This window comes from Babylonia areolata, chromosome 34, assembly GCF_041734735.1.
Source record: "Babylonia areolata isolate BAREFJ2019XMU chromosome 34, ASM4173473v1, whole genome shotgun sequence".
Classification (NCBI taxonomy): Eukaryota; Metazoa; Mollusca; class Gastropoda; order Neogastropoda; family Buccinidae; genus Babylonia; species Babylonia areolata.
The window spans coordinates 22680423-22695004 of record NC_134909.1 but is presented as its reverse complement, the minus strand read 5'-3'; the positions used below and the strand labels follow the sequence as shown (position 1 = coordinate 22695004).

The window sequence follows — 14582 nt, the reverse complement described above, 5'->3', positions numbered from 1 at the left end:
ACACACTACACACACACACACACACACACACACATGCACACACACACACAGAGTACACACAAACATACACACGCACAAACACAACCACACACTACACACACACACACACACACAAGAGCACACACACACACACACACATGCACACATACACAGAGTACACACAAACATACACACACACAAACACAGCCACACACTACACGCACACACACACACCTGCTTTCCACCACCACCACCACCCACCATTTCTGACGCCTCCTCCAACGCCACACCCACCAGCCCACTCAGAACACACTGGATCCTCTTCAGCTGTTTCTGCGTCATCGGCTCACCACTCCCTCCCTGCCCCCCCACGTCCACGCAGCGCTGCGCAGCGACGGCGCCGAAGCACTGCAGCAAGGCTGGCGGCAGGGGCAGCGAGGTCTGAAGGTGGCGCTGCTGTTGCTGTTGGTCCCAGGCGTCGACCACTTCCTCCACGGCCGTCGCTAGTTTACCGAAATGTTGCTGGCAGGCTGCGAGGACGTCCTGTCTGAAGTGGCCCTTCTTGAGGTGCTGGGGAGAGAGTGTGGTGTGGAGAAAGTGAGTGATTTGTATTGTATCGTATTGTATTGTACTGGACTGTGTTGTACTGTATTGTATTGTATTATGCTGTATTATTGTGTTGTGTTGTGTTGTATTGTATTATTGTGTTGTGTTGAGTTGTGTTGTGATGTATTGTACTGTACTGTACTGTACTGTACTGTACTGTACTGTATTGTATTGTATTATGTTGTATTATTGTGTTGTGTTGTGTTGTATTGTATTATTGTGTTTTGTTGAGTTGTATTGTACTGTACTGTACTGTACTGTACTGTACTGTATTGTATTGTATTATGTTGTATTATTGTGTTGTGTTGTGTTGTGTTGTGCGGTGTTGTGTTGCATTGTATTGTATCGTATTGCACAGTACTGTATTGTATTATGTTGTATTATTGTGCTGTGTTGTGGTGCATTGTATTGTATTGTATCGTACTGTACTGTATTGTATTGTATTGTATTGTATTGTATTGTATTGTGTTGTGTCGTTGTGCTGTGTTGTGTTGTGTTGTGTTGTGCTGTGTTGTGTTGCTGTGTTGCATTGTATTGTATTATATTATTGTGTTGTGTTGTGATGTATTGCATCGTATTGTACTGTATTGTATTGTTGTATTGTGATGTATTGTGTTGCATTGCATTGTATTGTATTGTACTGTATTGTGTTGTGCTGTATTGTATTGTGTTGTGATGTATTGTGTTGTGATGTATTGTATTGTATTGTACTGTATTGTATTGTTGTGTTGTGATGTATTGTACTGCATTGTATTGTATTGTATTGTACTGTATTGTGTTGTGCTGTATTGTATTGTGTTGTGATGTATTGTGTTGTGATGTATTGTATTGTATTGTACTGTATTGTATTGTACTGTATTGTGTTGTGATGTATTGTGTTGTGATGTATTGCATTGTATTGTGTTGTGATGTATTGTATTGTATTGTACTGTATTGCATTGTACTGTATTGCATTGTACTGCATTGTATTGTACTGTATTGTATTGTTGTATTGTGATGTATTGTGTTGCATTGCATTGTATTGTATTGTGTTGTGATGCATTGTATTGTATTGTACTGTACTGTATTGCATTGTACTGCATTGTATTGTTCTGTATTGTATTGTGTTGTGATGTACTGTATTGCATTGTACTGCATTGTATTGTATTGTATTGTGTTGTGATGTATTGTACTGCATTCTATTGTATTGTATTGTATTGTGTTGTGATGTATTGTACTGCATCGTTGTACTGTCTGTATTATTGTGTTGTGTTGTGTTGTGTTGTGTTGTGATGTATTGTTGTGTGCTGTATTGAGTTGTACTGCATTGTTGTACTGTACTGTATTATTGTGTTGTGTTGTGTTGTGTTGTGTTGTGATGTATTGCATTGCATTGCATTATTGTATTGTATAACTCTTTTTTGTCACAACAGATTGCTCTGTGTGAAATTTGGGCTGCTCTCCCCAGGGAAAGTGCGTCACTACACTGAGAGTGCCACCCTTTTTGACTCACTTGTGTAAACAAAGTGAGTCTATGTTTTAACCCGGTGTTTGGTTGTCTGTGTGTGTGTGTGTGTGTGTGTGTCTGTGTGTCCATGGTAAACTTTAACATTGACATTTTCTCTGCAAATACTTTGTCAGTTGACACCAAATTAGGCATAGAAATAGGAAAAATTCCGTTCTTTCCAGTCATCTTGTTTAAAACAATATTGCACCTCTGGGATGGGCACAAAAAAATAAAAAATGAAGCCTAATTATATGCAAACTGCATTTACTGTTATATTTATATTTTTTGTATTCTCTAAACTTGGCACTTTGATCTGATATTCTGACACAACAACAAGAGCAGTCATTATTATCATTTTTTGTTCAAACAGGAACTTCTTTTGCTAAGCATGGAAGTAATATTTATTTTGCAAATGTTTTGGTGCAGATAGTAAAAAAGGGAAATTACTCTGTAATTAATGCTAGGGGACTTAATTTGCTTTAAACTGATCTTTCTCATCTTATAAACATTACATTTTGAAATTATACTCAGTACATAAAAAAGCTTGGATTTTTTTTAAGTGTATCACAAGTGAGTCTTGAAGGCCTTGCCTCTTGTTGTTTTTTTAAGTGTATCACAAGTGAGTCTTGAAGGCCTTGCCTCTCTTGTTTATATTTTTGTGCCCATCCCAGAGGTGCAATATTGTTTTAAACAAGATGACTGGAAAGAACGGAATTTTTCCTATTTTCATGCCTAATTTGGTGTCAACTGACAAAGTATTTGCAGAGAAAATGTCAATGTTAAAGTTTAGCACGGACACAGACACACACACACACAGACAACCGAACACCAGGTTAAAACATAGACTCACTTTGTTTACACAAGGGAGTCAAAAATACTACTACTACTAATAATGATATTTATACGGCGCAAAATCTTGATGAAGTCAACTCTATGCGCAAAAAAAAAAAAAAAAAAAAAAAAAAAAAAAAAATTACTATCATCATCATAACGACCATCACCTTGCGGCACTCCGTGAGGACGCAGTGTGTGAGGGTCAACAGGATCCTGTGGTCATCCGTGTCGAGGTTCGTCGTCGCCTTGGTCATCGCTCGCCTCATCTTCTTCAGCCCTGCGTCCAGCTGTGAACACCGGTCACACACACTGTCAGGGTTACTGGTGTTGTATGTTAGTCAGTCGTGTCCGACAATGACCATCACAACAGCAGAGGAGGCTTCTTCTTCTTCTCCTTCTCCTTCTTCTGCGTTCGTGGGCTGCAACTCCCACGTTCACTCGTATGTACACGAGTAGGCTTTTACGTGTATGACCGTTTTTACTCCGCCATGTAGGCAGCCATACTCCGTTTTCGGGAGTGTGCATGCTGGGTATGTTCTTGTTTCCATAACCCACCGAATGCTGACATGGATTACAGGATCTTTAACGTGCGTATTTGATCTTCTGCTTGCATATACACACGAAGGGGGTTCAGGCACCAGCAGGTCTGCACATATGTTGACCCAGGAGATCAGAAAAATCTCCACCCTTTACCCACCAGGCGCAGTTACCGAGATTCGAACCCGGGACCCTCAGATTGAAACTCCAACGCTTAACCACTTGGCTATTGCGCCCGTCGAGCAGAGGAGGCAACTGCTGTCCTGACTATCTGGGCTAGAATTCGATTACAGTGGAGAGTGTCTTGCCCAGGTTACATCCCCACATGAACAGAGCAGAGGAGGTAAATGCTGTCCTGACTATATGGGCTACAATTTGATTATAGTGCAGAGTGTCTTGCCCAAGTTACATCCCCACTCTCTCGGCCAAGAGGGTTTTAGGACAGTCGGTGCTGGAATGGTTCCCAAAGGCCAACCATCCCACAAGGCTGCAGCACTGAGGTGGTAAGGAAACACAGACATATCGAGTGAGATACACTGCTTGCTGTTTTCAATGCACTACATTATCATATGATAATCGATATATTTTTTGCGATGAACTATGATGATATATATATGATAATCAATACATCATAATAATCAATATATCATATATATCTCAAGAAAGAGATTGAGAGAGATATAGAGATGAATGGACATGTATATCTTTGAAAAGAATCAAGCACATACAAACACACACACACGCGCGCGTGCGCACACACACACACCCACGCACACACAAACACAGAGTAAAACACGCACACACATTCTCATTCACACACATGAACTCATACATGCATGACATATACAACAAAATAAACACACACACACACACATGACAGTGTGCAGATGCTACACACAAATGTTTACTAACACACACACACACACACACACACACACACACACACACTCACAGACACACACACACAACAGAACACAACAGAACACCACACCACATACATACACACACACAGAGACACACACACACAACAGAACACAACACCACACACAGACACAGACAAACACACACACACACACATATACACACACAAAACAACACAACACGACACCAAACATCACACACACAACACAACACACATACCACAAAACAACACACACACACACACAACACACACACACACAAAACAACACAACACAACACATCACACACACACACAAAACAACACAACACAACACAAAACAACACAACACACACAAACACAACACAAACAAAACAACACAACACACACACAAACACAACACACACACACACACACAAAACAACACACACACACACAAACAGAACCACTGACCTCGACGATGAACGTCTCCAGATGCAGGACACTGTGGAAATCCCCGATCACCATGGCAACGGCTTTCTTCACCACCCTTCCCAGACTGCAATTTTCTGTCGCCGCACTCTGAAAGTGATGTCATCGTTTTATATTTTTGTGATTGATCACTGCATCAAAAGAAATGTAAAATATGATTTAAAAAAAAAAAAAAGAAAGAAAAAAGATTTCGAATGGAGTTATCTGTCCCTGTACTCTGAAAAGTTATGTCATCGTTTTATTTTTAGTAAATCACTGCAATAAAAGAAATGTAAAATATATTCAAGAAATGATTCGGAATGGAGTTTACTGTCCCTGCAGTCTGAAAGTGATGTCATCATTTTATTTTCTGTTCATAACTGCATCAAAAGAAATGTAAAACAATAATAATAATAATAATAATGTACATTTATATAGCGCCCTTTCTCTCAAAAAGCTCAGGGCGCTTTACATGAAAGAAAAACATTACAAATTACATAAACCATTCATGACCATTCTTTCTCAAAAACCCCTCCCCCCTCATCGCCCACTCCCACTCTCCCCCTCCCACTCCACATACACCCAAAGTGAGCTGACATGGGTGGTGTTGGAGAACAAGGAAGCTGAGAGTGCTTATAGGAAGGTTTTTAAAAAGATGAGGTTTTAGTGATGAGCGAAAAGCAGAAACAGAATCAGATGCACAGATGAGGAAGGTTGTTCCAGATGTGAGGAGCAGCAAAGAAGAAAGAACGTTCACCATAGCTTCTTGTATTGACACAAGGAAGTTTCAAAAGGTAACAGTCACAGGAAGAGCAGAGATTTCTTGCAGGAGTGTAAACACTGATAAGGTCAGAAAGATATGTAGGAATAAAGTTCTCTAGAACTGCACATGGGGAAAAAAAAAACCCAAAAAAAACCCAAGCATATTTTGATATATCGTTACAATTGAAACAAAAATTGTCATTCAAAAAATGATTCAGAAATGAGTTCTCTGCACCACACCATAAAAAAATAATATATAAAATAAAAATTAATTTTAAAAAACCCCGACCCACCAAACCATCACATTTTATTCAATACCATATAAAAATAAATGAAAAAAAACCCAAAGATTTGAAAATATTTGGAAGAGCACTCTCTGAAAAAAAAAAAAAATTCACGTTTAATGGATCACCACATGAAAAAGAAATGAAAAACTATGAAAAGTACTGAGTCAGAGTGGATTTCATGGTCACTGCATTCTGAAAATAATGTCACCATTTTGTGTTAAACACAACATGAAAATCAGTGAAGCCTTTGAGTTTAAAATCATTCTGAATGGAATGGAATTCTTTGTCACTTCACTCTCAAAGTAATTTTGTCATTATAAATGAAACACTGCAATAAAAAGAAATGTTAAAAAAAAAAAAAAAAAAAAAAAAAAATTTTAATCGAAATTATTTGGAACAGAAGTTGATGCAGTCTGAAAGTAATGTTTTGTCTTTGTTTTGAATTTATTTATTTATTCATTTGTCTCATTTATTTATTTATCAATTCATTTATTTCTTTATTCATTATTTCATTTACATATATATTTATTTATCTATTTTGTTGATTAGTCAGTCAGTCAATTAGTTAGTTATTTATTCATTTTATCTGGCAGGTTTTTCATTTTCTTTAGTTAGTTATTCATTTTCTTTAGTTAGTTATTTCTCAAATCTATCTATTTATCTTATTGATTTATCTATTTACCTTATTTCATATATATGTATACGTATACATACATATATATATATATATATATATATATATATACATCTCCCTCTCTTTTTTTAAATTAATTTTTTAATCGACTTATCTATTCATTGACATACCCACTCACCCTCCCAACCACAACCCCCCCTCCCTCCCTCCACAACCCCCCTCCCTCCACTCACCCTGACACACACAACCCCCCTCCCTCCACAACCCCCCCCCCCCCCCTCCACAATCCCCCCTCCACTCACCCTGACACACACAACCCCCCCTCCCTCCCTCCACAACCCCCCTCCCTCCACTCACCCTGACACACACAACCCCCCCTCCCTCCCTCCACAACCCCCCCTCCCTCCACAACCCCCCTCCCTCCCTCCACAACACCCCCCCTCCCTCCGTTCACCCTGACAGCCAGACCCCACAGGGCCGACAGCACCACTCCCTCCACAACCCCCCCTCCCTCCACAACCCCCTCCTCCCTCCACAACAACCCCCCTCACTCCACTAACCCTGACACACACACCCCCCCCTCCCTCCACAACCCCCCTCCCTCCCTCCGCTCACCCTGACAGCCAGACCCCACAGGGCTGACAGCACCACTCCGGGCCTCACACACAGGAACAGGGAGGTGCCCACACTGGCCTCCAGCAGTCCCCTCAGTTGGCCGCACACCTCCCCCCACCCTGACACCCCCGCCCCGCCCAAATGGACCAGCACCACCAGCAGGGCCACGGTGCACAGCAGGCGGGAGCCGGGGGGGAGCAGGGTCAGTGGTAGCTCCTCAAGCACCTGCAACACCCGGATGGGGAGAGACTGACATGGGCGGAACAGAACAGAAAAAAATAAATCTTGTTGTGACAAAACCTTCAGGTTTAAAAGACATGTGACGGGCGCAATAGCCAAGTGGTTAAAGCGCTGGACTGTCAATCTGAGGGTCCCGGGTTCGAATCACGGTGACGGCGCCTGGTGGGTAAAGGGTGGAGATTTTTACGATCTCCCAGGTCAACATATGTGCAGACCTGCTAGTGCCTGAACCCCCTTCGTGTGCATATGCAAGCAGAAGATCAAATACGCACGTTAAAGATCCTGTAATCCATGTCAACGTTCAGTGGGTTACGGAAACAACAACATACCCAGCATGCACACCCCCGAAAACGGAGTATGGCTGCCTACCTGGCAGGGTAAAAATGGACATACACGTAAAAGCCCACTCATGTGGATACGAGTGAACGCAGAAGAAGAAGAAGAAAAAAAAAAAGACACGTGAATAAATGATCCAACAGTTAACATTGTAGGACGGTTCAGCATTCAAACATATAATTTTCACAATCTTGCCTAAACATTGTTACATGCATCAATGGACTGGGAATATTACCTTTGCTAAAAGATTCTTGAATATCCTTTAAAATTTGTTCTTTCATGGTGTTCATTTAGACAAAATCATCAAGCACATGGATTATGGCTTCCAATAATTCACAACTGCTACATAATCTGTCTTCTTGTGGAATATTTTAGTATCAACCTTTTTCAGTTTTCATTCATGTGCTGTTTTGTGCACTTATCCCGAATTTTCTTAAAGCTGGTCTGTGTCTGGCATCTGAGATACACAAAAGATGTTTCTGTTATCCTGAGGGTAGTATTCAGTGTGCTCATACATATTATTGTACTTAGGTGTACAGCTTGTGGAGAGGGAGGGGATTGAGTGAGTAAAGGAGACACACAGAGAGAGTGAGAGGGTGAGAGTGAATGCTCATTTGCAGAACTTTTAGGTATCCACTGATTTCTCCTAAAAAATTTTTTTTTAAATAAAAAGTTTCTGTTTTGTAATCTGTTACAAGGTGACTGTAAATTCTAAGCTTTGAGTGCTTGCACTGACAGGTATGGCAAGAACTACCACAACATAAAAGGTTGTTTGGCCGCTGGCAAAATTCTGAAGAAAAAATATCTGCTCTAATATACATGTGTGTGCATGTGTGTGCGTGCACGTGATTAACTCTTTCCATACGAACGGCGAAAGAGACGACGTTAACAGCGTTTCATCCCAATTACCATCATCAAAATATTGCAAGCGGAAGACTCTTAATACTGAAGACGTGAATGTTGACAAAGAATACCACAATTCTGACGACGGAAGCTAAAGGTTGGGTCATTCAGACACCCACTGGACATCCGAGGGGTCTGTGTAGAGGAGAAGAGAGGACTGGCCGTACTGAGTGAGTTAATAAAGCATGGCTGACACAGGAAACGAATGATAAGCACCAAAAGGAAGCTATCAGTCAGCTCTACTCACAAACGCGCGTTGGGTTACGCTGCTGGTCAGGCATCTGCTTGGCAGATGTGGTGTAGCGTATATGGATTTTGACCGAAGGCAGTGACGCCTCCTTGAACTACTGATACTGATACTAATACTGATACTCTACTCAGAAAGACAGCCTGTTGTGAAAATGACTTCCATGTTCGCAAAGTGTTTAGAGTTGGGTCTCTTACCGAGCACAGGTGCTATGTAACTTGTAAGTATCAAAAATAATAATAACAATAATGATAATCATCATAATAATAGTCGCAAGGATCATAAAAGCATTACAACTGCCAGATGAAATCCACAATCCACAATTCTGCCTAACACCATAGTGACTGAATTCTCCCGACAATGAAAAGTTTGTGGCTGGGGTTCAGGAAACTGCATGTCTTAATACCAAAGCAAAGTAAAATACAGGAAAATGAAAACTTTTTTTTCAAAATTGCCTAAAATGCCAATGTGGAAATGCATATAATACCGAAATACTCCCACCCATAAGCTTACAGGTGGGCAACAGCAAAGTGAGAGCTGTATGATCAATGGTCTCTCCATTGCAGTGGGAAGTCATTTACAGCTTAGTCTCTTGTGAAGGACTATGACTCCCAAACTAAAAAAAGCAAGACTGTACTGGCTCTTAGTGCTGCAGCCTTGGGGGCTAGTTGGTATTTGAGAACCATCCCAACGCCGACTGTCCTAAAACCCTCTTGGCCGAGAGAGTGGGGGTGTAACTTGGGGCAAGACACTCTCCACTATAATCAAATTCTGGCCCAGATAGTCGGGACAGCAGTTGCCTCATCTGCTGTTCTGATGGTCATAGTTGGACACATCTATCACACCCCCACCCATGAAATCCTGTAACTGTTGTGACAGACGAAGGTCGCATCCCCCAGTCAGAAAGACAGTGGCGTCACCTGGAGGAGAGAGAGCTGCGAGTCTGACAGGACGAAGGTCGGAAGGTCAGGGGTCAGCAGCAGTTCCTCGACAGACGTCATCAGTGACCTCACCTCTCTGAAAGCACAGCACGTCTGTATGAACCACACTCTGACTCTGAAAAAAATATCGATTTTTCTATTCAACTTTTTCACAATAAAAAGATTTTCTAATGCAGAGATATGTTAACATGTTAAAAGTTCGACAGCCTTTCAAGGCCATTAGGGCAGTGAATTCAAATCCACTGTGTCTAGCACTCGGCACAGGAAGGCAGTGAATTCATAGCAGTGAATTCATATCCACTGTGTCTAGCACTCGGCACAGGAAGGCAGTGAATTCATATCCAATGTATCTAGCTCTCGGCACAGGAAGGCAGTGAATTCATATCCAGTGTCTAGGGCTCGACACAGGAAGGCAGTGAATTCATGTCCACTGTGTCAAGGGCTCAGCACAGGAAGGCAGTGAATTCATATCCACTGTGTCTAGGGCTCGACACACACATAACACACACACACCAACACACACACAACACACACACACCAACACAGACACACACCAACACAGACACACACCAACACACACACACAACACACACACACAACAACATATACACACCAACACAGACACACACCAACACAGACACACACCAACATACACACACCAACACATACACACCATTACGTACACACCAACACAGACACACACCAACACATACACACACCAATACATACACACCAACACACACACACCAACACAAACACACCAACACACACACACCAACACACACACCAACACAGACACACACCAACACATACACACCAACACACACACATCAACACACATACACACACCAACACACACATACCAACACATAAACACCAACACACACACACACACCAACACACACATACCAACACATAAACACCAACACACCAACACACACACACCAACACACACACACACACCAACACACATACACCAACACACCAACACACACACACAACACATACACACACCAACACACACACACCAACACATACACACCAACACACACATACCAACACATACACACACCAACACACACATACCAACACATAAACACCAACACACACACACACACCAACACACACACACCAACACACACATACCAACACACCAACACACACACACCAACACACACACACACCAACACACATACACCAACACACCAACACAGACACACCAACACACACACACACCAACACACACACACACACTAACACACCAACACAGACACACCAACACACACACACACCAACACACACACACACACCAACACAGACACACACACATTAACACACACACACACACCAACACACCAACACACACACACACACCAACACAGACACACCAACACACACACACCATCACACACACACACCAACACACACACACCAACACACACACACACCAACACACACACACACACCAACACAGACACACCAACACACACACACCATCACACACACACACCAACACACACATACACCAACACACACACACACACCAACACAGACACACCAACACACACACACCATCACACACACACACCAACACACACCATCACCACCACCCACCCATCAGCCACGTCATGCCACGACAGCCGACAGTCCACCATTCTCTGAAGCACGGAGAGGAGGGGCGGAGGTAGGGGAGGGCACACACACACCAACACACACACACCAACACACACAACATATGCACACACACCAACACACACACACCAACACACACACCAACACACACACCATCACACACACACCATCACACACACACCAACACACACACACCATCACACACACACCAACACACACACACCATCACACACACACCAACACACACACACCATCACACACACAAACACACACACACACCAACACACACACACACACCAACACACACACACCAACACACACATACCATCACACACACACCAACATACACACACCATCACACACACACCAACACACACACACACCAACACACACACACCATCACACACCCACCAACACACACACACCAACACATACACACCAACACACACCATCACCACCACCCACCCATCAGCCACGTCATGCCACGACAGCCGACAGTCCACCATTCTCTGAAGCACGGAGAGGAGGGGCGGAGGTAGGGGAGGGCACACACACACCAACACACACAACATATGCACACCAACACACACACACACCAACACACACACACCAACACACACACACCATCACCACCACCCACCCATCAGCCACGTCATGCCACGACAGCCGACAGTCCACCATTCTCTGAAGCACGGAGAGGAGGGGTGGAGGTAGGGGAGAGCACTCCGAGTCACCGTCACCGGCAGCGAATCGCTGCCACACCTGGCACAGCACCTGGTGCTGGAACGACCTTCTGGCGTCGGCGCCCACCTGCATGAGGGAGGTCTCCTCCAGCACCTGCCTGGCTGCGGCTCTGCAGGTGAGGCTGCTGCGTCTGTGGGTCAGGTGACAGACAGGTGTAAAGCAAATGAGGCAAGAAAAGACAAGAGAGGCAAGGCCTTCAAGACTCACCTGTGTGATACACTTAAAAAAAAAAAAAAATCCAAGCTTTTTATGTATCGAGTATAATTTCAAAATGTAATGTTTAAGATGAGAAAGATCAGTTTAAAGCGAATTAAGTCCCCTAGCATTAATTACAGAGTAATTTCCCTTTTTTACTATCTGCACCAAAACGTTTGCAAATTAAATAAAACTTCCATGCTTAGCAAAAGAAGTTCCTGTGTGAACAGAAAATGATAATAATGACTGCTCTTGTTGTTGGGTCAGAATATCAGATCAAAGTGCCAAGTTAAGAGAATACAAAAAATATAAATATAACTGTAAATGCAGTTTGCATATAATTAGGCTTCATTTTTTATTTTTTTGTGCCCATCCCAGAGGTGCAATATTGTTTTAAACAAGATGACTGGAAAGAACTGAATTTTTCCTATTTTTTTGCCTAATTTGGTGTCAACTGACAAAGTATTTGCAGAGAAAATGTCAATGTTAAAGTTTACCACGGACACACAGACAGAGAGACACACACACACACAGACAACCAAACACCGGGTTAAAATATAGACTCACTTTGTTTACACAAGTGAGTCAAAAAACTATGCACGTTAAAGACACACACTAACAAACACACACACACACACACACAAAGACACACACACACACAAAGACACACACACACACTTATACACTCACACACACACAAAGACACACACACACACTCACACACACTCACAAACACACACACACACTAACACACATACACAAAGACACACACACGCACATACACACGCACACAAACGCTCACACACACATACATACAAACACACACATTAGCAAACACACATACCATACACACTTACACATACACACACACACACACACTCACACAAACACACACACACACCCAACACATGCACACACACACCCACACACACCCACACACACACACCGAACACACACACACATACCCACACACCCAACACACATATACACACAAACACACACACACATACACACACACCCAACACAACACACAAACACACACACATACATATACAAGACCCCCAACACACACACCCATCCAGCACACACACACACACAACCTCCTTTTCACTATCAGTGATATTAGACAAAAAAAAAAGGGGGGGGGGGGGGGGGGCATGGGGGGAGAAGGTGGTGGTGGTGGGTGGGGGTGTGGGTGGGCGGGAGGATGAAGACACAGAAAAGGTAAACTAGAAAACTACTGTAAAATGTATAACTAACATGCAATTACATTTAACAGTAACAATTCAATAATAATGGTAATAATCAGAAACCATTAACACAATTCTGAAGTGCATTAAAGGAATGTAGAAATAGGGCTATGAACTAATGCCTGTGAAAGTTCGACCATAAGAACCTCATCAGAAGTAACTTTACAAAAATCATCTGCAGAATTATTATTCTCTTTGAAATACTTGGGCAAGAAGGTACGTAACTGCTGGCAGTGAAACAAACAATGATGCAAACTGAACTGCTTACCACAGATGCATGTGACATTTTTACTATACTTTATCTTCAGTGCATCAAGTTTTATACGGAATAAAGTAGAGGTTATTAATCTTGTATAGCAAGCTGATGGATTCGGTATCTTTTCTTTAATAATATTCTCGGGGAATAATGTTCCTTTATGGTTTAAAAACTAAACTAAAGAACGAACACAACCTCCTCACCCTGCCCCATGCTGCGTGGTGAGTCCAGGTGAGCGCTGAGACAGAATGCTCACCACCTGCCCTGCCAGCTCATCGCCACGGCGACTGATGAGGCCAGGCAGCATCCACTGGCACCGCGACACCAGCAGGTGGCTTTTGGCCACACAGTACGTGGCGTCACTGACACTGCACACCTGTGTGACACATGGCACAGGTTACAAGTCAAAGGTGTCATAACTGACACTACACACCTGTGACACATGGCACATGTTGCAAGTCAAAGGTGTCATCACTGACACTGCACACCTGTGACACATGGCACATGTTGCAAGTCAAAGGTGTCATCACTGACACTACACACCTAAGACACATGGCACAGGTTACAAGTCTAAGGTGTCATAACTGACACTACACACCTAAGACACATGGCACATGTTACAAGTCTAAGGTGTCATCACAGACACTACACACCTAAGACACAAGGCAAATGTTGCAAGTCAAAGGTGTCATCACTGACACTGCACACCTGTGACACATGGCACAGGTCACAAGTCAAAGGTGTCATCAC

General features: G+C 42.7%; 1 protein-coding gene across 1 annotated transcript in view; it reads right to left on the bottom strand.

Annotated features, from left to right (window-relative positions):
- LOC143277594 (uncharacterized) overlaps positions 1–14582 on the bottom strand; it is a 67293-nt gene that overhangs the window by 19463 nt on the left and 33248 nt on the right. Inside the window, exons 16-22 of the mRNA XM_076582470.1 lie at positions 14036–14208; positions 12028–12261; positions 9735–9831; positions 7089–7313; positions 4794–4901; positions 3073–3192; positions 241–549 (exon numbers count right to left, since the gene is read on the bottom strand). Of these exons, the coding sequence (XP_076438585.1) occupies positions 241–549; positions 3073–3192; positions 4794–4901; positions 7089–7313; positions 9735–9831; positions 12028–12261; positions 14036–14208 (1266 nt within the window). The remainder of the gene's footprint in view (positions 1–240; positions 550–3072; positions 3193–4793; positions 4902–7088; positions 7314–9734; positions 9832–12027; positions 12262–14035; positions 14209–14582) is intronic.